Genomic DNA, 26380 nt, shown 5'->3' with positions numbered 1-26380 from the left:
TATATATATTTGAATAATGTAGAGTTGATTGTTTTAGAAACATTCCAAAATCTGATTGTTTTGTAAATTCTGTATCATGAATAAAAGGAATTCAAAACTCCATATTTTTTCACATCATTTTAACAAACTTAGCAAGGTTCTAGACTTTTGAAGTTTTAGAATAAAAGTTTGGTTAAAAAACAATCATGATATCACAGACAGCATATTTACTTCCCATGGTGCATTGCCAAAAAAATAATGGCGCCGCAGTTTCATCAAATCACACACCACATTTCAAAGGGAGCCCTCTGCAGTTCTCAACACTCAGCAAGATCTGTGGTTGATGGACGCGACAGACAGCTATGTCTACAGATGACCATGTACACATCTACAAAAAACATTCTACAAATGAGACAAACAATCTGTAAAATGACGTGATTTGATGGTTGTCACGCTATCAAGTTGACCTCTCCAGCTTTTGATATAATCCACCTGCCCACTCATACATGTAATTGAAGAGAGCCCTCATGCTTCCCAGTCTGGAGAATATCAGTTTCCAGAACAGAAATTCTGCATGTCAGGGTCTACAGTGATGATAACGGTAATTTGTTACGAAAACCATAATTGTGTGGTTAGGTGTCACAGATTACAATTAACTATAATATCATTTCCTGGATTGGTTTCAAAAAACGGCTACTAGTGTACTATTGACTGACATGTCTGTAATGACAACTGCGATGAGTTACAGATAATCTGTCATCATTACACTGTTTATACAGTAATATGAACTTACCAACAGGACACACTTCCATCATAAACAGAGTAAATTCCATGCTTACTGTTGCGTTGCCAAGCCTAGGTCTGGTGCTTTCATTACGGTGTATTTCAAGTTTTGTACAAACGTTTTGCTGGAATCTCTCCATCTTTATGTAGTGTTTTGTTTATCTTATTTCATTATTTCAAACCAGAACTATCAACAAAAGAATGTATCTGCAATATAACTGTATGTTGCATCCTTATGCATGCAATTATATTAATAACAAAGCTACTTTGGTTCGTTTCTCATTTTTGATTTCACAATCAATAAGTACTACAATCAATAAGTAGTTATCCATTTGTCATAAAATTGAAATGTCTCGTGTCATAAACTGAACAAATCAAATAAATGCTAAAACTCAGACCTTGAATCAGATGAGTTTTTTAGCGAAGAACGTTTTGTAAATCAGATGTGAAACAAATCACGAAAATTTCAGACATATCCAACCACATGGTTTAACAATCTAATAGTACACCATACGTGACACTGTTCACACACACACACACACACACATTCATAAATGGATATTTTCCAGGAGCACTGGCACACTTGTAGTCACCTTTGAAAGAACACACAGGAACCAAACATCACTGAAAACAGCCTCTGTATATGTATACTTTAACATCAGCCACAAACAGGCACGGCTGGAGACTGCAGAAAGGTCAAATGATCAATTCAATTTGATTTAGGAGGATGGTATTAAAGATATAATGAAACCAGAATTCTCCGAGGAAATTCCGATTTGCACCTCAGGAAGAGCGGAGGAAGGAAATGAGTTGATGGGCACATCACCTCTTCATCTGTCCTCCCACTCCCAATACCATGCCGATGACGTCAACAGACACATACAACAGTTACAACTCAACCCAATGACGAAAATCCACTACAAGTTTTACATATTTCTGCTGAGTTTTATTCACATTTACGCAGTCATTTTTTTTCTCTTTCCTTTTCTTTTTCATTTCCTCATTTGCATCCAGGGTTCCGTTGATTTGTTTTGGTAATGCCATAATTACATAATTTACAACTGGGGAAGCTTCATATATATTTTAATGTGTCAAAATATATGCAAGGGTCTTGTCTCTCTCTCTCTGTTTGCTTCATCAATAATCTAACGTTAGTATAGAACTGTGTCGAACCCCTACAACACCCCTCCACCTCCTACCTTCCTCCTCACAAATGGTCTGACCCAAATCCATATGAAATCAAAAGAGATCGTACCAGTGTGAGACATCAGATAGGTGGGGAGGGTTGGTGGTAGGGGCTCCAAATAATCCTTACAACAGAATACACAATAAAATATCAGCCGATTCTTTTTCCACTAAAAGTTTGACATATAAAGAAATATGTACAGATTTCAAACTATATATCGTTCACTGCTTGTACAGTTTTTTTCTTTTAAGAAAAAAGCTAAAATCTACATCAGAACTATTACACGATTCATAAACTGCACAAGAATAATAATAGCTGCATTCTTTTAGCATTGTACATCAGTTTAAACTTCGACATTAGCTAAACACAACATTCTTGGTTCAATACAACAGTTGTCTCTCTAGCACCGGATCACTGTATACAAAATAATCACTCTTTATCAACTAAGGATCTACAGAAAAAAAACACTGTATCTTGCCATCAGAAAACTCCTCTCCATATTTGAGTAAATTCACTAGAAAAATGTTGGATGAGTGAGGAATTTTATTCCTCTACTGAAGACACTTAAAAAGACAGCTAGGAAAAAAACATAGTCTGTCACTAGGTAAAATGTTTAGACTGAAGCAGCAGTTGAAATCACAGTTTGGCTAAAATAGCAGTTTGCAACGTCTCTGAAATTTTTTTTTTCAATTAAGTACGGAAAAATTCCTGAATAGTAAATAGGTTTTTTAATGGTAAAATTCACACCTATTGAAAGAAAAAAACAAGATAACTTCACCGTCTATCTGATCTAGTAAGTCGGGCCTTCAAAGCCCTGTTAGATGTCCCAAAGATGTCCTATTACAATTGCCAACAGTTTCTGATTCCTTTAAATACAGAGCACAGCTATCACAACTTTATGATATATCTACATAATTAGAAACTATATTTTCATCTGTTGTCCTTCCTTCATGGAGAACTATTTACTGTTTTAGCATCAATGCTGAAAGAGCTCTCTTTTCACTCTTTTTTTTTCTGTTCTGCTAAAACATGTCCCTAATGAGACAAAAACTCTTTATACAGCATAATTCATTTTTTTCTTCCCATTTTTATACATTTAAAAACTACAGCGGGACGTGCTTGATAAAATACAGCAACACCCTGACGAACGTAAAATCTCTTGTTTTGAAAAAGAAACAAAATGATATCGTTTGTAACCAGTGAAGATAACCTGGGAGTGAGTCGCGGCAGTTTTCTGTCACATTTTGTGCAACGTTACATTCACTGAGCTCACTATAATGCTCTTTGAGTATTAATACTTATGTCACGGTACATTGATACAGTTCATGTAAAATGAAATGTCTTTGAAAAAAAAAAATCAATACATAAAATTATCAATACAAGCATGCAAGCAGATGGATATATATACCCGGGATGAGAAACAAAAAAATTGATCAAACCTTTTTATTGATTTTTTTTCTTGAATTTTTTAGAAAAATTCTTTTCCTGAAGCTTCAAAACAACCCTGACAATCAACAATGCCTTTAAGGCACTTGGCATAAAATCATCCATCTCAGTACTGTTTCAGATTCTCTTTCTCATGTAAAGGCTATGAGTAATTGTTTCAGAAAAATACTTTTTTATCTCTCTTGCTTTCATCTCTCCATGATAATATTTCTCTATAAAACACTGATAGGTTTTTTCAAATGTACACATTCTTTAGTAGTGTGGTCGGACGAGGTTGGGGGCCTTGCCTCAGAATTTGAAATGAAACACACAACTTTTCAGCTTTCTCAAGATTCTCTCCATCCATGTCTGTGCTGACCTTCTTGTCCTTAACAAGGAGAATTAACCTTTTGAAAATTGAGATTACATTATTTAAGATTTCTCAATTTAACCCCTTCACCAATATGGTTTGGCCCAAACCCATTGTTATCAATGGTGAGTGTGGACCGGTTTACAGGAAATAGGGGTGAACAGGTTACAATGTTGATAATTCTTATTTAGCTGCCAGCATCTTATGCTGTGTGATGAGGTGAAAAACCATGCACGCGTCTCCACAGAAATGATTGTGGAAAGCGACAAGATCTTTGGTTTGGGCAACATCAGCCAAAATATGCTACTCAAACTTACAAAAAGAAAAAACAAAAAGTAATCTTTCCTTTTTCTGACATGATCATGCCACATCCATCTGATAATATACCAGATGTTTTGCCGACACAACTGGCGCTCTGAAGTGCAGTTTTTTACAGCCTTTTTTATCTACCTCTACACAATATCAGACTCTGCTAGTCTGATGTATTGCCACCCATTCAACACATCCATTGATGTGAATCATGAAAACACAAATCACCTTGATCCAAAAACTGTCTATCTTCCTTTTAACAATCCCTCTGACTCTGAGTACCTGACCTAGTACGGTACTTGAGACAAAATGACTTCTTGTGAGTCACACGTACATTTGCATTCTTTGCCTTCAAAAAAATCCCCCTCACATGTCTGTACGCATGCAATCCTCGGTCGGTACGGGAAATTTGTTTGGCTTTGACAAAAGCCGAAGCAACAATGACAACATAAGTCCATGATGCTATGTCCATTTAATTCAGGCATGGATTTTACATGGCTGATTGGAATAAAGTCTTGATTTGGTTTTTCATATGTGGCCAGAAAATGTAAGACTGCCTTCATAAATGAGGAATGTGTTCATTGTTCTCTGTCTGTCAGTTTTCTCTGTCAGAACTTTTTTCTTTTGTCCTATGGGAAATAAATGAATCCATCAGAGCAGCAGATGCTACACAGCATGCTACACAGCATGCTGGTGGATGTCTTTCTGAAATATTCTTCATTTCTGGTCTGGTTATAGTTTCAGAGTTGTACTCTCAGTGAATCTGATCCTGATCCTGACAGGTACCACATCATCAATGTCATGTGATCTTCTGATGCGCCATCTTACAGCCAGCAAATTACGACTTGTTCTTTGTTGAGAACACTGACGCCCTCCTTCGCAGATCAGAAGAAACCATCAAGTGCCAAAGGTGGTCGTTTTCTTTGTCTTTTTCCGCAGCCTTCTTCCAATAGATATGTAACATCAACAGCTGAGAGGATAAAGAATACATGGATAATAGTTAAAATCTGACACTCTTTAAAAATATAACTCAGGGTTCTCTTTGTGTGTATCCCATACACTGAGCCATTCAGGTTGTAAGGCTGTCCCACCTGCTTCCCTAGCTTGCTAAAAAGGAACCCAAATTCTCACGTAATGCTGTGACACACAGACAAGACCACTTTACTGAGAGAACACACACACACACACACACACACACACACACACACACACACACACACACATACACAAACACTAATGAATGGAAACCCCTAAAAGGGAGGTTGTCATCCTGTCTATGGCTACACAACTTTCTTGTTGATAAACATTGCCTCTACCCAGAAATTGGTGATGAATGTCTTGTAAATGTGAAGCAAATTCAGCATTCAATGCATGTTCATAGTTCATCAGTTTTGTTGCTTTCCAATCACTGCAAGACTTTGCCAAATAAATTTTGGTTGCGTCCTTTCCTTTGTATGGGATGACGCTGCTTTAAGCCACGGTCACCAGTTTTGGTACAACCGCCATTTTAAAAATTTTGGATATGTACAAGGGATGGAACAGGCTCGCTGTATGTCTCCCATATGCCGAGCCGCAGACAGGAAGACCCCCATCCCTTTGACATGCATGATGACGGCGACTCACAGACAACAATATACTTGCACAGAGACAACTTGGTATTCTCTCATGTCGCTGCCGTTAAGATAAAATAACTACCACGTCTTGCGGCATCCATTTCACGGCCCAAGTTGGACAAGACTCCCAACTGGACTGAATTCAATATATTAGCACTGCATTCACCTGCTTTACCTTGTTTACCAGGTAATTTGGACAAAAGTTTCAACAGGATTCCGTTCAATCTCTCCTTCTTTTGACTCTTTCTCTCTTCTTCCTCCTCTTTCAGTTTCTCCTCTTCTGTCCTCTCATCCAATGATTCCTCCTCCCTGGGAACAATAACAAACCGAATTTTAAGCACCAAAGATTAAAAAACTTAACTCATGACACTAATGAATTTTTTATCTCCTGTTTTTTTTTTTGAACTGTGCTTCTCTCTCCATCACCTGAATAGTACACTGTCTATATGCACGCAAGGCAGCCATGAGCTATGTGGGTTACCATGGAGACCTGTCTCCTGATGCCTGGCAACTCCTGATGAATAAGATGCGAAATACCGTTGGGACGTCATTGGCTTTTATGTGTTCAGCTGCCTACGTACTGAAAACGACACCTTATCATTATTTTCTAGCAACTGCTGATTGTTACAGTAGCTGGCCGTGCCAGTGTGCAGTCGAGCTTATCAGCTATTTTGTTCCCTTTTCTTGGAAGAGTTCAGGGTAATGTTAACAGCTGACGTGTGAAATCATTTTCTGCTGCTATGTTACGCAAAGTAAATATCTCCCAGCAACGCCTGATAGAATCTCATTAAAGTTGGACAGATTAGGGACACTTCTACTGTAGCAGACCGACACATTTTGGTATTCTGTTCATCTGAGTGTAAAGACTCCAAATCTGTGCCTTACCTCTTGGCATCTTTATCATCATTTGCTTGGTCTTGGTTCTCTTCTTTGTTGGACGACCGGTCTGATTTCCATGTTGGCCTGTCAATCATAACAATGTAACTACGAATTACTGTACCGCATAAACATCATAGCTATCCTCTACATTTCTGACAATTTGAATTACAAAAATAGGCCTACACAACCTTTAAATTATTTTTGCTTTGCGAGGGGATGTGTCAATTTAATTTGAGGAAATAATTTTGAGCAATATGTATATAGTGTGTCCTAAAACAAACAAATTTTGGTGATTCAAATTTTTTGGAGGGGGAGAAATCATATAAATTGATTATTGCACTTTTTTGAAGTGCATTCCACACGTCAGGTTCAGTTACAGTAAAATCTGAATCTGAAATCATGATTTTTACAGTCAGTGCTTCATTACTTTGTCTTTATTGAGTGTATTTCTCTTTTTATTGAGGAAATGAGACCTGATGGACAAATTGCTTTTTGCGTATCAACAACGTTAACTCACCTTCCTCCGTACCCTCTTCTGAAATGTTCCGGAACATAATGAGGCTGCAAAATGACCATGTACAGTGTAAGAAATAGAATAAACTTTGTCTGATGTACTGAAAAAATATCTATACAAAGCCTGCACATTCTGAGAGTGTAATTCAGAAAATTAACTTCTGGCGTGGCAGAATTTCATGAATTTCTACAGCTTACTTTGACAAGGATGTTTTGTACACAGGGACCTAGCTTCCACTGTTTTTGTTAATTTGAAAAAAATATTTAAAACTTTCCTGGAAAAGTTTGAATATAATTTATTGCATGAGCATTGACTTGACAGGCTAGCTCATCTGTGTGTAAATATCCTGATGTAAACAAGTTACAGAAATTATTAAATTCAGTCTCCTCTAGAACATTCTAGAATTCTACATACATGTATTACTCAATCTGTCTTCAGGTAGATTCTGTTCAACATCTTTCATCAAATAATTCTATTTCATTTTCTCTTAGTTTCACTGACTTTTGGGGTTGCAGGTTTAAATTGGAATTACAACCATTATGGAAAAGTACCGCAAGCTGTTCACATGTTAAATTAAAATGCCCTGGAGCCAAGTAGGTAACACGGCTTCACTGCAAAAATCTCGAGGATTCTTTCTGACATTACATCATTCTGTACATACATGAATAGCATTTAGTGACCACCAGTCCGGCACAACTCTTAGTGTATTCCATAGCAGAAGGTGGGCGTTTAGGTCTTGCATGGAAAAGCCAAAAAGTTACAAAACTATATGTGAGATAATCCCACTCACCGAGTAGGTCTTCTTCGGCCAGATTTTCTTCTCAAACTTCTCAAAAGCATAGGACTTGGTACACACTGGATATCGTGTCTTGCCGATGGGGTAGAACAGGTGGGCAGTTTTGTCCAGACGGTACTCACAGATGTATGTGTCCTGTTCTTTGTATCCGATAGGTTTGCCTTCAAAGAAAGTTGATAAACAAATCACAGCCTGAGTTGCCATGTATAGGCTTTCACTATGTAAGTTTGACAAGGCACTATTGTTTTCCATGGTAAATTTGGAATACCACACAGGAAAACTGGATTGGGGGGGGGGGGGGGGGGGATGGGTGAAGGGGCTAAAGCATGGCAGATTTGAGCATTCAGCGGTGTGCCCTCTATCAAAGCCAATATGACACGCAACGACACAAACAAATTGCCCGTGACACAAGAAAATTTTTTGGTTTACATATAAATATATAGGGCTGATGCAGTTTTCAGAAAGATGCCTTTGTTAAAGGGCAGACTGGCAGTCAGTGATTGCGAACACTGAACACATAAAGTATACTTTGTTGTACAAGCATTGTAGACATTCAAGGACCGTGATTTAACCCTCTCACCCCCAGTTCCCTGTATACGGGTCCAACTTAACCATAGAAAACAATGGATTTGGGACAAACCATGGTGGTGAAAGGGTTAAAGGCTGGGTACGCATACTTAAGACACACACACAGTCTTTCCATTTCATTTTTCATTTTGGTAGCATAATTGAGGTCATTTTTCACTCATTCTGTTTGCGTAGAGGAGGCGTATAGAGTTCTCTGTTGTCTCTGGGCTTTGCTTTCACTCGGCTTACAGGCATATTACTTCAACACATACAGTGAAAGTAAACACATCAATAATTCAAGGATTGAAAATCTCACTGCACGCCGTGATGTCACACTTTTCACACTAGTACGTCTCTCGAGCAAAGCAAACGCCCGACTGCAACAAAAAATTCATTAAATTTTCAAAACAACAAGTACACGTTGATTAATGTCCCTGCTACTGCCTCCATTTTCTATTTTGAGACACAAAACCTGATTGAGTTTACTTTTATTAGACTATTTGCTGCTGACCTCAGTTTCTTAAAGCACGTAATACTAATGTGAGAAACATACATTTAAGAGCTTTATCATTGCCATCAGACACACACACACATCCCCTTTGAAATTAATTCAGTCACTTAAACTATCCAAAACATCTGATCCCACTCAATATCACAATATATTTTAGAGTTCGAGTAACAGAGCAATAAAACATCCCCCGCATCATTTTATTCTGATTTCGAGATCCCCAGTATCGGACATAAATTTAATTTACGGTTATTATGTTTGAAGCTATGGACTACAAATGACAGTAACAAACATACAAATGATAAAATAAATTCCGTAATGACTTTATCCGGACTTATCGGAATATCGGTTTACTTAATAAGGCTGTCAGTTTGAAAAACGCTAAATACCTGAACGGCAATTGACCCAGATTGAGCAATCTGATGTGATGAATACCAATGCGAGGACACAAGGAATTTGAATTTGTGTAAAAAACGATTATGGGGTTGTTATCTGTCATCTGCAAGGCGGTTTACTCCCATTCTATTGAATGATGGATATGCCTATTTGAACGGTAGATTTTCCTTATCGAGGGCTTTTTTTTTCCAAGAGGGAAGGTTGGTTTTGAGGTGATCACAGATATTAGCACAGCCAGAGTGAACTCCTCCATCAGGATCTATCAATGTCAGCTTTTTGAAAATTACTTGGGGATTCTACTTGTCACAGGTCAAGTGGTTAAATGTAAGCTGGGTGTTCGGAGATGTTATCGCCGTTTTGCAGCCCAAAGCTCGTTTACGGCCGTTTCTGTTAATTGACCTTCAAAATAACATTTCACTTCTGGAAATCTGACCCCCAAGAAACGAAAAACGGCGAGAAGCGCTTTTAATGACGCTAACAGAGCCACCTTTCAATTTACCTCGCTACGGCATAACCGCCGGGAGATGAGAGCAGCCCCGCGCATCTCATTAAACTTGCCAGCACGCCAACGACTGGTCATCAATTTTCACGCGGCAGTTAGCGCTGATATCTGACCAGCTTTGAAGGGGTTGAGCCATCGTACTTAGCTGCTTAGTCTCTGTGCGATCACATGGGAGCAAGGCGAATTACAGCGCTGTTCCTTGCCCCGATATTTATCAGGTAATCTCTGCAAAGGATTTCATGAGGCGTGCACGGTCTACTGTAAATGTTTTATTAGTGTAATACCCTATCTCACTGTCAGTGGATTAATACCTCTTTGAGATGGGTCTTGTGTGTGTGATAATTCACCCTTTTCCCCGTGTACTTTTTATTTCATTTGAATACGCTTGATTACCTCGATCAAAAGAAAGCCCATCACACCGCTTTAATTCCCAACAATGGAAGGGCTCTAACAACACACTGTACAAAACCCTGGGCTTACAATCAACATATGCTGTATACGAATTAGATTACAAAACCACCCACATTTCATACAAATAATGCAGTTATAACCATAGCATGCTATGCCAAACCATGGATATACAACTCTGTCAAGTGCTGTACAAAAATGTGTCGACAATTATGTCACAATAACTTTTTTCTCAACAAACAAGAGAAAACATGCTCTGATTTACAAAACTAGGCACATAAAGACAACTTAAAAATTCTCTAATGATACAATTTTTTTTCCCTGAAGGATATTATGTACTTTCTCTTGACAAGAAACAGTCAAACATCAAATCATTCCTACAAGCATCAATCATACTTGTGCTATCAATTTTGTGACATACTGTGGTGTCTTCGCTAGGTGACTGGGTGCTGTACGTTGTGAGTTCAAATCCAACTGAGAATTTACTGAATTTTTTTTTGAACATACCTTTGCAGTAAGTGTAGAGATCCATCACGCAGCACAACCCAACGATGGCTTCAAGTGGAATAATCTCATAGAGAGGCACACGAAACAGCTAAAACAGAAACGAGGGCATAAAATTCTCCATAAATGATTTACCAGCACCAACCACAAATATATTTCACGGACAGTGAATCTAGCAATCACAATCCAATTTTTTTTTCACAATCCAATTTCACGCACATCTGCTCAATAATTTATTTTCTTTGTCATTTTTTTACCTGAGTTGACACTCATTTTCATGACAGGTCAAATTTTGAAAGTTGATGAAAAAATTTATAAAAAGAACGGGAAAATGTTTTGAGTAAAAAATGCTACCAGAAAATGTGTCATATAACAAAATGGTGTCGGACTCTAAATTTTGACTCCTGAAATTTTGTAAATATATTACATTTGCATTGATTAGTATCAGAGATTTAATTTCCAGGTACAAATACTGATGCACTGATAACATTTTGTTTTTTAAGTTTTTTATTGGGTAAAAATGTATGTGGCTGAACAGATGTTTTGAGAGTATTTCTTTGTGGTTTATGCACTGATAATTTCTCTTACCTCATTATGATAGAACTTTCTGGACGGCGTATGGTGAGTCTCATGGGGTCGGAAGTAATGATGACCGAAGGCGAAGCGGTCTCCCCTAAAAATGAACAATTGAAAGTAACAGTTTCAATCAGAAGAGGAAAAAAAAAAAAAAAAAAAAAAATGTTGATGATTAAAGTTTGTCACTTGTACCTCATGAAAGCAGATTTCAAGGTATTGGCATGTAACATCACTGATTTGGTATATTAAATATGAACTGTGTATATAACTTTTTTCTTTCTAGTATAGCCAGGAGATTGAAACTACATTGAAAAGTTTTTATTCAAACAAACATACTGCATGCAGTAATGGCCACCATCAAGAGAACAAGCAACTTCAGCTTTGCCTTTGTTGGCTACTTGATAAAACACAGACTGTACACATATTCAGTACGTAGAAATTGTTTCAATGTTTCCCAAGAGATATTTTTTTTCCTCTCTTTCTCTTCAAGTCAACACTGAAAGGCGCCAGACGAAAAGCCGATATGGCTTGACCGTGTTCACTAGACGAGTCACACAGAAGAACCTTACACTGTAGTCTAGACATTAAGCAGAGTACATACTCCAAAGTTGCATTAAATGGGATTACTACGGGTAACACAATTAAACATTCGTGCGAGTCATTTCAGCACTGAAGAAAAAAAATGTCAAGGGAAAATTTCACCGTCGACTGGATTAGCTATACGTGCACTGAGGAGATAGAAATAAAACTACAAAATTTTTCAGAAATACAGCATGAATGTATGGGCGTAAAAATTACATTGCTACACTGGCTGGCTTTTCAATGACACTGCAGGAAAAGTGGACTTAAAACAAGCATCAAATTTTCATGCCAGTACAAAGAGTTTAATTATTATTCTATCGAAAAACATGCTTCATCCAATGATAAATAGTTTTTTGAAAAAAATGTATGATGTGGGTAAATATGCATAAATTGTGTTACATTGGTGCTGTTAGTTAATTTCTTCAGTTAAAATGTGATAAAAGTTCACAAAAACAGAGATTAATATCCAGTCCCAAAATCAAAAAGAAACTGAAAAATTACACAATGACGGTCTGTGGAAATAGCAAACTTGTCATCCCATTTGACCAAGCAGAAAAAAAAAGTCAAATGTTCATTAAAATGTAGATCTTACTTTTCATTTTTCCAGAGTTTTTCCACTCTGAAGACATCCAGCTTATCGCGACTGATATTTGATGAGATCCTGGCCGATGCGCGCATGGGCGTACCATCGGGATTACGTCGTTGAGAGTTATCATGGATCAGATAAACACAATCACCTGCAATGGAAATAAGGTCACAGCGATAAGACATCTGGAATGACCTATTCCTTCATCATCCATTCCATAAAAATTTAATCTTTTCCCAATCGGCCGGGAATGATAACATTTGACTTGAACATTTTCCTTTTTAATCAGTGCCACTAATCTATAACATTGCTTGCTTTACATTTCTGGGCCTGCTTTTCTCATTTTTTAAAGCTTTATGTTTCTTGAGAGATGAAATGTGGTGTATACATGGGTGATTTAATTAGTTTAACTCAATCACAATTCCAGTGAATGCAGCTAATTTCACAGGCTTTCAATATCTGATCCCTTGCCACCAGGGATGTACAGTGCCGTTATGCACTGGAGGAAATTTTAACACACAAATAAACATGTATGTTCCAGGGTTTCTCTGTCTAATCTTCTGTAATGTATATCCATCAACATTTCATGTTGAATATAGTTTGAGAACGCTCTCTCATTACTCCTGTCACTCTGCCTCCTGGAGGTGGACTTCCCACTGACATATTTGAAGACAACGCTGAACTCATCAACGTGGTTCGCTCACCTTGTTTGACCTTGAGGTCGTCTCGCATAAGGCACAGGTAATAGATACAGCCTGGCGTGGCGTAGTGTGGCTGAGGCACCATACAGATTTCCTGTCATGTACAAGAACACTTCATGTCAAACACCAAGACATGCGCAATTTCATGAACAGCAGATTACACAAACAAGGAAAGATTAAAAAATTGACTTTTCAAAAAAAAAGCCACCCAGAGGATTTGTTATGATTATACATTTTGGATGATTGCCATGTCTGAATCACAAATTAATTCCTTCATGGCTCTAAATACTTTATGGTCAGAAAATCTTGCTTTTAATTTCTGCATGTTGCTGCAAACTGTAGCTATTTAGTTTCTGACATTAAAACAACAGGGTGGCCTTATCTTGATAGATTCCCTCCTGGTGAACCCTGGCAAGCCAAGTCATACGTTTCGCCACAACTTCCAGGGATTTTCACATTTGTTTTCTTCTTAACTGAATAAAGACTATCCCAAAAATCACACAGGTTCTTACCTGAGGTACATGCCTTGGTTCACACTGTTCACACAAATAATGTTCAACACTTCCTGATACACCCACGCAGTCACAATGTTGCCATACCTGTTATCAGAGAATCAACACACAAGAGCTTGTTATGTCGAACGTCATCAGCAACCCGTTATAATTAGAGTTTTCACTCCATATGGTGAGGTGGGGAAATGCTACCTAGCCTTAAGGTAGCTAGAATGCCCCTCGGGACAGATTTATATTCAGACCTTCAAATTTTTACAAGATTTTGTGGTCTAGCACTTGAGCATGCTCATTTTTAAGCTTATGAAGCTTGTGGAGTAAAATTTTTATCAACTTACTTTTGTGGAAATCGAAAAAAATAGTTTTCTCCATAGAATGAACACAGGTATGGCGGCCATTTTGAATTTCAAGAGTCAGTAAATATTTGGTAATTTGTTTCTCTTGTACCAAATTTTCCACGGTGACCTTTGGTTTTTATTTTTGATTTCAAAGGGGAATTATTTAAGTTTCCTACTGAAAATTTGAGCAAAAGTTTAAGTCTTTCAAGTTTGAGGCTCATGTTACCTTATATGATCCCACCTGACTGAAAGTGATTAACCCTTTGAGTGCTGTACTATTTTTTCCCTCCAAAATTCTAGTGCAACATTTTACCAACGTTTATGAACTTTTCGTAATTACTATGATAAATTTTGGAGCAAATGGACAAAGATTTTCAAGGGCTACAGTTTTTGATCTAAATGTAGGGAAATCTGAAGAAACATTGTCTTGATCTGAAACTTTGGAAAAATTGTTTGCGTTATATTTCTAAAGGCAACAAAAATTGACTTTGGCACTCAAAGGGTTAAATATTGTGAACACATAAACATTACCTTGTTGTCAGAAAATTCACCAACACAATTATTAATCTTACAAATCTCTGTTAACCCTATAGCCACCATGGTTTGATCCAATCCCATTGTTATCAGCGGCGATTGTGGACCTGTTTACAGGGCTTGAGGGATGAACAGGTTTTAGCTTTGTCCTCCCTCAGCTTGAGCTAAAACACTAAAAATGTCTGACACCCTGTTTTGCTGTTATTTTCTATTTATCTCTGCAGTCAACATGGAAATCTGAAAGCAAACTTCATCAAAGTGTTCAGCAGTTTGAGATAATTTGATTTTTTCAATATAAAAACTTGCTCTGTGGTATGCATCTATCTGTTTATCTCTACACCTTTGCTGTGTGGTATAAACTTCAGAAGATTTTGTTTTCCAGACCAACACAATGCCCACATGAATCCCATAAAATGGATGGAATATCCCGGAATGTTGAAAGACTTACCAGGCATTTGTCACACTGTATCATCAATCCTTCATCATTGTAGAGACCACACAGACATCGAATCACCTCTTCCTCCTCTTCTTCTTCCTCCTGTTTCTCTCGACAATCTAGCAAACACAAAATATTACAGTTTCTGTGTCAGGATAATTTCACAGCTTTTTTCTTCCTTTTGTTTTAGTATGACTGTATTTGTTCAGTGGCTGAAGTAAGCTTTTCCATAAGAAATACATAGCTACACAGAGTCCTTGACGTGTAAACATCCACATCATGATCTCCTATGACAGAGTGGAAACATATACTTCGCAAGTAGCTTTGAAACGCCGCCCTTTGATCTTCATGATGGGATAATCTTGTTTTATAGTGAGGCTGGAATGTATTGATTACACTGATACAGGGGTGGCAGCTCCCGAAATGATTTTTGAGAAAGTGGATCGAACACCTTTGTTGGAAGTAAAAGGTGAACCCCATCAGTAGAAGGATGAATTTTCACTTGATACCATACCTGTATTAGAGTCTCCGTCGATGGATCCCTCCCCAAGGATCTCCTCTAACTGATACTGTACATCTGACTTGGCAGTCTGGTAGCTTTTCCTGAGTTTGCCTACGTCTTTACCCATCTCAGATTTCTTACCATTGTATTTCTGTTTGGGTTAAATATTTACATAATTCAAATGAGACTTCTTCAAACATGTAACAAATCGCAAGGAGCAAATTTGTTTTATAGATTGTCCCTGGCTCATTACAAATAAGAAATGAACACTGAAGCAAGCAGGAAATGACTGAGCCAAAGACAAAATGTACTTCATTATTGATTGCTAAGTGCAGGAAATGAACTTTTCATGCATGTACTGTTTAACAAAGTCATCAAAAAAAAGGAATAGTTCAATATGAAGCAAAAACACACAATACACCTGTACAATATTTTAGTTGAAAGAAATCTTTATCTCTTTTTCAGAATTATGGAAATAGTGGACTTTTTGATAATGTGGACAAATTTTGATAATGTAGACAAATTTTGATAATGTGGACAAATTTTGATGATGTGAACAAATTTTGATAATGAAGACAAACTTGTTTAATAACCCTTTGAGTGCTGTATTTTTTCCAACCAAAATTTTATGCAACATTTTACCAAGTTTTATGAACTTTTCTGTAATTTTTTTTGATAATTTTGGACCACATGAACACGACATTTCATTGGCCACAGTTTCTTAGCAAAATTTTGGCAAAAATCTGACAAAAATTGACAGAGGTATATTTTATTAGGGCAACGGAAATAAACTTTGGCATTTAAAGGGTTAATCATAGTACATCATGATGCTATCACTTTCATTATAATATCTTTAACATGGCAAATTACAATGACTACCACTGTGGATTTACAAACAAATCTAGCTTACCTCAGCATTCCTCAGTACCCTCATGATATCCTCTTCAAAGGCTTCCACTGTTTTGTACTGTCCTGTCATGATATTCTGCTCCACCGTGTTCAGGTCTATCGGGTCGGTGATCTTCTCGTAGTAGTCCAGATTCCTGCTGAGGGACATCGCCATGAGCGACAAATAGCGGCAAAAGTGATGTATTTGATGACAGTGAAAAAAAAAAGTCGACAGGCGAAATACGATGATGATGTTTGTTGTTGTGGTGGTGGTGAAGATGATGGGGTGGGGATAATAGCAGTGATAGTGATATCAGTGGTGATGATGATGATGACCATCATGATCATAAATGATTGAAATGTTGTTGATGATGACAAGGATAACAGTAATTATGATCCAAGGGTGGTACACACAGTAGTTTCAACATGTCTAAAAGATAGATTGGACTTGCCCTAACATGCAAGTGTAAGTTGTAGATTGTGCAGACTGAAGAAAACAGAGGCTTGGCAGTTTCTTGAATAGCAGTGTTCCGCTATGTAATGTGCTCTGTGCAATGCTGCCAAATACTTTGAAGAACATAAAGTAAAATACCAAACGAATATTGTCGCAGACTTTACATAATAAATTGTGTAGCCTCACCTTTTCTTGGAGGGTAAATTCATGAGTGGAGTGGCGATAAGGTGTCCATCCTGGTCTTTGACCTCACAGACAATGCTGAAGATCTCCTTGAAGACCTGGGCCAGCTTGGCAATCTTCGTCACCTCGATGTTTTCCTCTGCGGCAGCCAGTCGCCTGGTCTTCACAGAACGGGACGTCTTGAGGGCAGTGAACTGGGCCATGAAAACATCTGTGAGGGCAAATGAGACAGCACAGAGATACAGAATGAGTTAATCCAGGGGTGTGAGAGACTACAGCTGGTGTTCCAAACTCACCGCCCTCATCAGAATATGCATACAATGTTTTCACTGCATCTTTGTTAACCAGCATGCAACAACACAATATTGTGGACACACTTTCACATGTATTCTGGTTACACAGAACAGCTGTGTGTGAAACGCAAAACACTGAAAGGACATTCAGCTTTCAGTAGCCTGTCTCCACTTTTCCCATCGCAATATGTCAAACAGAAGCTACTATAGAGCCTTAACAACTCACTACAGGTGTACGAGCCAGCTGTTGAGCCATTAGCTGTCCCCGAGTGAAGTCTACAACAAGGTGAAAGTTCTCTGGCAACAAAAGCCATGGAAGTATCCATCTACCGCAGGTTTTCTACATCACATGTGGCCAGATGACTATCAATGTCGTGAAGTGTTGAAAAGAGGGCCCATTTATAACTATGAACACATGTACTTGCCCCAGTAGCAAAAACAAGGGCTAAAGGTTGGAAAGTGTATTGAGTAAACCAACAATTCAGTATGACATATAGATCATTTTGGTCAAGCTATTGAACACTTACAGCACTCCTTGACAAGGGAGGTTTTTCACAACAGTCACTCTGAATCAAATCATTAACAGTTTTTATCTCAAATTCACTGATACTGCACTGGATATCAGAGAACAGATGTAATACCTACTATAGACTTGTCAGAAACATCTAACCAGGCTAACTTTTCTCCCTCTTTCCAAATGACATCAAGTCACTTCACAGGGAATTACACCAATACTCTCATACCACAAGACATTTTACCTCTCAAATACAATGGTACAATTATCGGAAAAGTCAGGAAAAATCTTAACTTTATTCTCATCATTATTTCTGACATCTCAAGTCTTTTCCCTTGCTACTTTAGCACAGATACATCAAGTTCCTGGTCTTTACTTTCAAAATTCTTTGTAAATCTTAAAATGAAGAGAAAGGTGTTGTTTGGTCTTTGAAAAGAACAAATGAAGAAAGTGGTGACAAGGTGTGTAAATCATTAGTGATAATACAAATTATCACTTTCACAAAGGTTTCATGTGGTATTGGCCGAATGCATAAATTTGACATTTTGAGGTGTAAAACTTACAATGAAGAGAAAGGTGTTGTTTGGTCTTTGAAAAGAACAAATGAAGAAAGTGGTGACAAGGTGTGTAAATCATAGTGATAATACCAATTATCACTTTCACAAAGGTTTCATGTGGTTTTGGCCGAATGTATAAATTTGACAACTTGAGGTGAAAACATGTTGTATAACACATACTCTGCCATTTCTGATATTCATCTCTTATTTATCATATTTTTCCATCAGGTAAAGTTGGTTAAAACTAGAGAAGCACACCCTATCCCATATGTTGCATTTTAACGAGAAATTGAAAATTTTAAGTCCCCTGAAATTGAAAAGAGATACTGTATAATAATATGTGACTTTTACAGACTAAAGCTGCTATGACAGACTAAGTGAAGTGGGTGAAAATATGTATGATTTGGCTCAACATTACTTTATATTGACTTGGCAGATGGGAAAGTGATACTATCTGGCGGGAAACCGGTTAAAGAGTAACTTTTTGAACCAAAATGTATAAATTGAGCTTTCAATATTACAGTGGTATTATTTTTTAAAGGACCGTATTGTGGATGCATAAGTGCATATGAAGATGTTTTTTAAAAGCATGAATGCGCATGAACGTTGAGTAGTGTTAAAGATTTGGAGCGAAGGGACCGCCAGTATTTCATAATAGCTGACAGTCGACTTGTCAAAAAACGTTACTTACAGCTTAATGCGACTCATGAAACAGTTGTAAGTACTTGAAAAATACAACCCTAGAGTACTTATACACACCATACATATTTATGTAGCAATTACAGGAATGATTTGTGTAAATAATTCAACGAACAAAATGTCATTTGGGAAATGCAAAGAAAAGCAAGGATACTTAGCGAAGCCAGCGGGTACTAAATCAAATTAATTCTCTGAGATACAAATAAAATTTTTGCCTACTTTTTGTATTACCTTTTCCACCTCTCTTGACCAGCCCGTTGAGACCGTCGTTGTTGTTCTTGGCTTTGAGCAGCCGCTCTTTCATGCGCTTCACCTTCTCAATGTTTCTGAGGAGGAAAATGTGATTGTCGGCAGCCATGTTCATCTCTCTCACAGAGAGCGGCTTTGGGAGATTGATGTGCTGAGGTTTGAGTGGACTGTCTTCACGGTTGCTCTCCTGCCACAGTGAAAAGCCATAAAGCGGTAAACACATGCAGTTTTGCTGTATTGAATAGAGTTCACACACACAATCAATCTATGATGACTTTGTAGCCTGGGAAGATAGCAATTCTATTGATTCAGAAGTCTTGAGTTGAAAAAAGGTCAGAATTGATTTATTTGAAAAGTTTCCGAAAAACAGATGAAACATCTTTGACTTAGTAAAATGATACTGCCGATGAAACAAATATGAGATGAACTTAACTTAATATGCACAGAATTTTTGTCACAATGGGAATCCACTTAGAATGATCAAAGTTTAGTACTGTGCTGTAATTAATCAGCAGCAAACAACAGAATTTGGTTTGGCTTCAAGATGATGCCAGAGACTGTAACAGCAACCACTGCACTTCAGCCAAGCCGCAGTTGCTTTTAAATTAAGGTACAGAAAATGTACGAATACTGTTTAACAAGAGAAAATTTTTTGGTAACATTTAAAGGTATACAGTCACCTGTAATCTAAATATTTCCTTGGTATTCAAAATGCCCATGTGAGGGCTCTGTTTTTAAAAAGCGGCCACCTGCTTAAAATCTGTGATTGGTTAGATTTTCTCTTTCCATGGTAACTCTGGCAAAACTTGGAACAGGTGACAGTATACCTTTAACATTATGACAGAAACTTATCATCAGAAAGGCAAAAGAGACTGACCCTCTTCTTGATTCCCTCCTTTGACTTTCTCTTGTCTTGATCTTTTGGAGGTCTTCCAACTCTCTTCTTGTCCTTCTTGAAGGCTCCATTCAGCTTCTGTGATTTGCCAGCGATGAAACCCCTGCACGTCTCACTGCCACACCTACACTCTTGCTGTAATATAGAATTGCAGTAAAACACATGAGTTGCAGCACAACCACAACTTAGAAAACCCTCTCTGTTTTTCCCATACTCAAGCTGGGCGTATACATTGGTATATGGGGGAGGAAGCCTGAAAACTCAAAGTGAAATGAAAATATGTAAAATGTTTGTTAATAGGTGCTCCATGAAGACAGAATAAACTGACCATTTTCATGAAGTTGGGAACAAAATTGAATGCCACTGAAAAATATTTCTGCTAGAAGAGAGGAATAGCAACAAAAATTTTCTATCATTTGAAATTAAATACGGCTGCCAAATTCTTGAATTTTATTCTGGGTTGAGGGATATTTTTGAGAAGTGATTTGTGCAAAAAGACTTCTGTCCAACTTTATTGAAGTTTTGAGATGGAGGGTTAGAGTTAGGGTTGGCCTTGCTCTAGAACATTGGGAAAAAACCTGAAAGCAATTTTGCTTTTGGTGATATCCTGTCCAACTACTGCAATTATCCAATTTTCAATAATGATGATTGCTTAATATATGTGTACTTGTCAAAATTACTAAATACCCCTAAAATGACGGCCATTTCAACTGTTTTCTTTATTACATTCATCCTAACTCTAATGCTGATATTATGGGTTGATGGTTTTTTGGAAATGCGCTAGATATAGTTGTTTTAAAATCATCAATGATGGAAAAATTTTTCTATTTAATTTCATACATACTAAAAACCTACTATATTGAAGAAACGGTATCAGTGATTGTCAACTTTTACAAATACTAGTATGACTTTTAGTTTGGGATATAACATATTGATGATTCTTGGACAGGCACTAAGAGATGCCTTCCCTTTGTTTTGTGTGTAAGCATTATAGCTGTGAGTTGTTCCTCAGTGGGACATACTTGTTTTTCCATTAAAGTCTTTCGGGCTGATGCAGTCACGGGGGACATGACAAGCCAGAGACTCACGGCTTAGAAAGATGGCGCCAAAATTACCTCAGAGGACAACTTCCTGTTACGACTTACTGCTGAGATTGAAAATGTCTCCCACTGCCCGCGGGGGAAGCAAACTTGTTCAGTGGTCACACGCTCAAAAAAAAAAAAGAGAACGTTTGTTTTTTTTAATGACACCGATACTTTTGCAATCGAGGGTGCAAATTTGATTGGCTGCGAGGAATCCGGAGCTGCAGCTCAATCAGGTCTCTTCCTGCCTGCAAATGGCTAGTGTAATTTACCTACACACTTGTCTGTTCCTTTTTACACTTCTCAGGAAATTGATTCCCGTTCTCTCAAAACATTCATAAGTTCCGATTTAAATGGTTAAATGGACGATGGCTTGAAGTACCCTTCCCCGGTAAATATACTTTGCTGCTGGATACAAAAAAAAATTTTTCCAGTGAGGAGCGAGCAATGAGCCATGAATTTACAACAACATTGTACAAAGGTCTCGGCCTCCGATAAGGGCTGATGGTTGAGGTTTAAAAAGCAACCATGATTTCGATTTTTCTACCACTTTAAATGGCAAAATTGTCACTACAAGTAAGTATATATTGCAAATATGACTACAGCAATGAATTTGACATACATTTGACTACATTTAGCTTCACCGAAATATACACCTAATGGACAGGTATTCTGACTCATGAAATTTCAACAAGACTTTACTAATATGCTACTTGTACCAGTATGGACCTGTTTTGAAGATTGCAGAGTATTAACTAAAGTTTTCACCATTTTGTTTTTCTGAATATAAAAATTTTAATTTTCCTTCATAGACTCAACATGGGCATTTTGGCCATTTGGAATTTTAAATATCAGTAAATTTAGGTAAATTGTTTCTTTAATACCAAATTTGCAAGGTGACCCCTGATTTTTATCCTTGATTTGAAATAGAATGGGTTTAAGTTTCCTTGAGGAAAGCTTGAGTAGAAGATTAAAACTGTCAATTTCAATCAACAGTACCAGACATGTGATTATTAAAGACATGTCTTTTTATTTCAACCAAATGAACTTCCAAATGCAGAGATAAAGTCTGTATGTATTTTGTGTTATGTGTGGTTGGCTATTTAAAATCCAAATCTGCTTTTTTATCAATTCTTGTTTTATTACTTGACAGCTTATGCACTGGAATGAATCAGTGACATAATGTGTCATCTCTGACCTTCTTCAAAATTTCATTCCCACGAGTGCAAGAAAGCAACCACTCTCCAACTTGTCAGAGTTTACGATCATGTGAATGTACATCTCTACGTCTCCGCTTCCTGATAACAAGTGATATACAAGGGCCTTGTTGATGACAACTGGAAATGGATGCCACCTACACAGTACCTGCGTGTCAGAGCCGTGATGACGCACAGATAGCCGGATGTGGATGTTGAAATACTGCAACAAGGGACACCTGAGCATGGGCGATCATGACTTACTCGGCAAAATGATATCAATATATTTTGAATGGAGACGATGAAATACAGTGTGATTGTATCTGTCAGTGTGGATGTGACTCTGATGGAAATTGATATGCAATACTGTACATGAAAATAACAAGAGCGGCACAATAATTGTCATAACCAATGAGTCAAAATATGACAGATAAATATACTGGTACTATCATTTGTTGGAAGTTCTTTTATTTCCCAAGTGATCAGGTATCAGATCACTGACTATGTCCATAATGCTTTGATGTATGATATTTCAATATCTGTCATTAAATTATGCATTTTCACCGGTGTGGGAAACTCACATACCCGGTAAAATGACAATGAGATGGCCGGGCAGGTATCTTTGGAAAGCCATCTGCCCTGATAATGTCTTGCATACTGTATAAATGGTATACCACACCTCTGATCACAGCAGTGATTTGAATGATTCCATCGAAAATTTTACCTGCCCAGGTCAAGCAGTTATCTACAACTCTGTTTTCACAATTTAGACACATTTTCCTCTACCTTTGTTTACTGCAGGTTGACATAACGATAATTTAAATTTCACAATATCAATGATCAAATGAGTCTCTGAATACCTTGATGATTATTGTTCATTTGCAAATAAAATTTCACATCCATATTGTGGACATATTGTATATTAAAAGGTCTGAAGACACATTTGTATTATGCTCTTTCAGCTTCAAAGTAGGTCCAGGCTAAACACTGAAAATGGTACAGTTTAAACCAAATTAATGGAAGACAAAGAGTTGTGGAATAAGAAAAAAACAGAGGCTGCATTACATTTCAATATTATCCTAAAGGGTAAAAGTTAATTTATTCACTGTGAAAGGCACCCTAGGACAGGTATTGTACAACAATGAGGTTGACCGGGCCCATTGTAATTCAGGTTTGCTGAAGCTGAGTCAGACTGTAGTCCAGTCCATGCAGCTTCCAACGATGATGAGAAATACATTTCAAAGAGTAAAATCTAATTTCCGTTATAAATTAAGTTACATGGTGAAGTAATACATTCAGTCTCCAAGATAAGTGTGTTTGTGGGTCATTATGAGTATCCCGTACTTTTTTCCAGACATTAAAACTACTGTTTGGACGATTTCTCAACACAGCTTTCCTTCCTTCCTGAACATCAATAAACAATGTACATTATATATCATCATCCGCGGAGAGTCACATCCGTGACTTACAATTTTCTTGGTTCAAGTCTTACACCACCATGGTTTGGCCCAAACCCACTGCTATCAACGGTGAGTGTGGACCTGTTTACAGGGACTTAGGGGTGAACAGGTAGAGTTCAAAAGGCATGGCGATTTAATATTGTGCAGCAGAACTATACTTGACGAACTGTCTATCACTTGGAGGCATTGTTTGTCATAACGTAATTTTGGGACATTCACTGGATCAGGTTTAAAGATAATTTGGATGCAAGCATATGAAAACATGCTGAAACTGCTACTCATACGTAGAAAACTGTTTTTTCTTCGTGAAGGAAATCTACTGATCAATGACTCTAAGATTCTATAACATCTTTTGCAAATCTTTGCAACATTCAAATGCTCAAGGAATGAAAATTTCAGTCACCTATTTCACCAGAGACCAAGTTTGGTTGATGTTTAAGCTTTAAATTTTCAGAAAAGAAAAGCATTTATCTGTATTCTGAGTGGGTTTGGCGTCATGAATAAAAGATACCAGTAGACTAAATTTTATGGTTGATATATTCATTAAGAGAATATCAATATTCCTGACCTTGTCTGATCTTGTTAAATGATCTTAACGACCACCTCTTGAAATGTGCTTGCAATTTATACACTCTGATTTATTATGAAATTACTTTCAATTGGTTTCATAAATATACATGAGACTGATAGAAATTATGCCAAAGGCTTAGAGAAAGATGATTTTAAAAACCAAGTGTCAACAAAAGAATATTATATTTGAACATACTATGAATCAAGCATATGCATAGCTTATGTGCTATGCAGAGTGTTTTTAACCAGATAGGACAATCATACCGTGTTACAAAAGATTGCCATGAAACTGAAAGGAGAAAATAAACTGGACAACACATGCTGGATATCTGTTCAACTCACCTGTGTTTCAAGGTTGAAGGCATGGAAATTGTAGTCGTACGTCAGCTCCTCACCTGCCGGGATATCTTTCAGGGCAAACAAACCAATGCGATACACACCGTTCACTGACCTAAGAAAAACACAAAAGACCAAAAATAATACATAAGTGAAAGTCATTACTATCAAAATTAAAATCAGATTACCATATTTCTAATTGTGTTTGATTTTACCTTTCCTACTTTAGTTTGTAACAAACTTTGGATGTTTCCTGGATGAGAGTTTCCTCTACTGGGAGTTTTCATTTTTTGTGCAGGAGAAAGAGCTAGGCTACTAACATCATCAGCATGTTGTAGAATCTGAGTAGACTGTGAATTTATCAGTCTGAGTACCACTTCACATGACTACAGCCTAAGAACTTGCCATCAATCAGTCTTGCTTTTCATTTTCAATTATATCCACTACTTTTTGATAAAATCCTGAGGAAACAGTTTAATCCATCGGAAAAAATCACTTGTCAGGGGACAGGAAACAATTTGTAGCATTCAAGGTGGATGATGACTTTCTTGAAGGCTATTAAGTGATATTTTTTGACATATTAATGCCCAGACTTGGCTCAAATGACTGATTTTGATTGCAACCTGACAGCGGCTGTATCAGATAGGTGGTTTTCAACCCGGTAGAAAGTGGGCATTCACATTGCCAGTCTGACATGAAAGTAGAATCCATCAGCTTCCCCTGCTCACTGATTTGTTAAAATGTCTGTTAGTATATGGTGTACATGCAATTGAGTATGCGGCATGTCAATCAGAAGTTTGAATTGCTGAATTTAGGAAAGCACAGGATACCATTACAGAAGTCACTACTGATATTGAATTATGTCACAGTTAACAGCTAAACATGAAAAACATACGTATAAACACAGCTGCATTACCATTTACACAAATTTTGACTGGAATATCAATTTGGATCAATTTACAATAGGTAATTTCTTTATCCTTGTTTCTGAACAATGCAGTTTTATCACATTTTTGGCAAGTGCGACGCTTTGCTTTTTACACTTTTACATTTCTGTGTTTCCACAAATGTGTGTGGACAAACCTACACATTTTTGCATTGTATGTGCATGTGAATCAAAATAAAGCTTTGAGTACTTGTGTGCACCAGTCACCTAAAAAAGAAGACGAAGTTATGTGTGCTGGTATTTTCTGCATTGCTTCTACCCATAGACATTTAATGCAACTAACCAATTGTAATTGGAACCTTTATTCTTGTATTCCCAAACCCCTGTATGGAAAACGGAGTGTTCAATGTATGCCTTGGAAGTATGGCCTGGTCAGTTGGGAGATGCAACCTTTAGACACCATCTTAAGACTGTCATAATGAAAGATATACACCAAGCTAACACAGCCACCTACAGTCTTTACATGTTAAAGCTTGCAAACCTTTTGCTTTTTAGAATCAATATGATGTAAAATTTATACTTCTATGCAGATACCGGGAGACAACATGATATAAT

At 37.3% G+C, this 26380-nt stretch overlaps 1 protein-coding gene across 5 annotated transcripts in view; it reads right to left on the bottom strand.

Moving 5' to 3' along the window:
• Positions 1-1686: 1686 nt before the first annotated feature.
• Positions 1687-26380, bottom strand: part of LOC139121180 (histone-lysine N-methyltransferase ASH1L-like) — a 111993-nt gene continuing 87299 nt past the window's right edge. The window contains exons 8-24 of one of the 5 annotated variants that reach the window (XM_070685863.1): positions 24886-24994; positions 20218-20370; positions 19311-19527; positions 17032-17239; positions 16414-16549; positions 15516-15654; positions 15014-15120; positions 13697-13783; positions 13188-13278; positions 12490-12634; positions 11328-11412; positions 10743-10830; positions 7849-8015; positions 7062-7105; positions 6551-6628; positions 5832-5974; positions 1687-5022 (exon numbers count right to left, since the gene is read on the bottom strand). In XM_070685863.1, the coding sequence (XP_070541964.1) occupies positions 4937-5022; positions 5832-5974; positions 6551-6628; positions 7062-7105; positions 7849-8015; positions 10743-10830; positions 11328-11412; positions 12490-12634; positions 13188-13278; positions 13697-13783; positions 15014-15120; positions 15516-15654; positions 16414-16549; positions 17032-17239; positions 19311-19527; positions 20218-20370; positions 24886-24994 (2083 nt within the window). In that variant the 3' untranslated portion in view covers positions 1687-4936. The remainder of the gene's footprint in view (positions 5023-5831; positions 5975-6550; positions 6629-7061; positions 7106-7848; positions 8016-10742; positions 10831-11327; positions 11413-12489; positions 12635-13187; positions 13279-13696; positions 13784-15013; positions 15121-15515; positions 15655-16413; positions 16550-17031; positions 17240-19310; positions 19528-20217; positions 20371-24885; positions 24995-26380) is intronic. The other 4 variants (XM_070685865.1, XM_070685864.1, XM_070685866.1 and 1 more) reach the window with 4 other exon arrangements.

This window comes from Ptychodera flava, chromosome 21 (assembly GCF_041260155.1).
Source record: "Ptychodera flava strain L36383 chromosome 21, AS_Pfla_20210202, whole genome shotgun sequence".
Taxonomy (NCBI): domain Eukaryota; kingdom Metazoa; phylum Hemichordata; class Enteropneusta; family Ptychoderidae; genus Ptychodera; species Ptychodera flava.
Note: the sequence above shows the minus strand (reverse complement) of the source record. Positions and strands in the feature narration are given on the sequence as shown.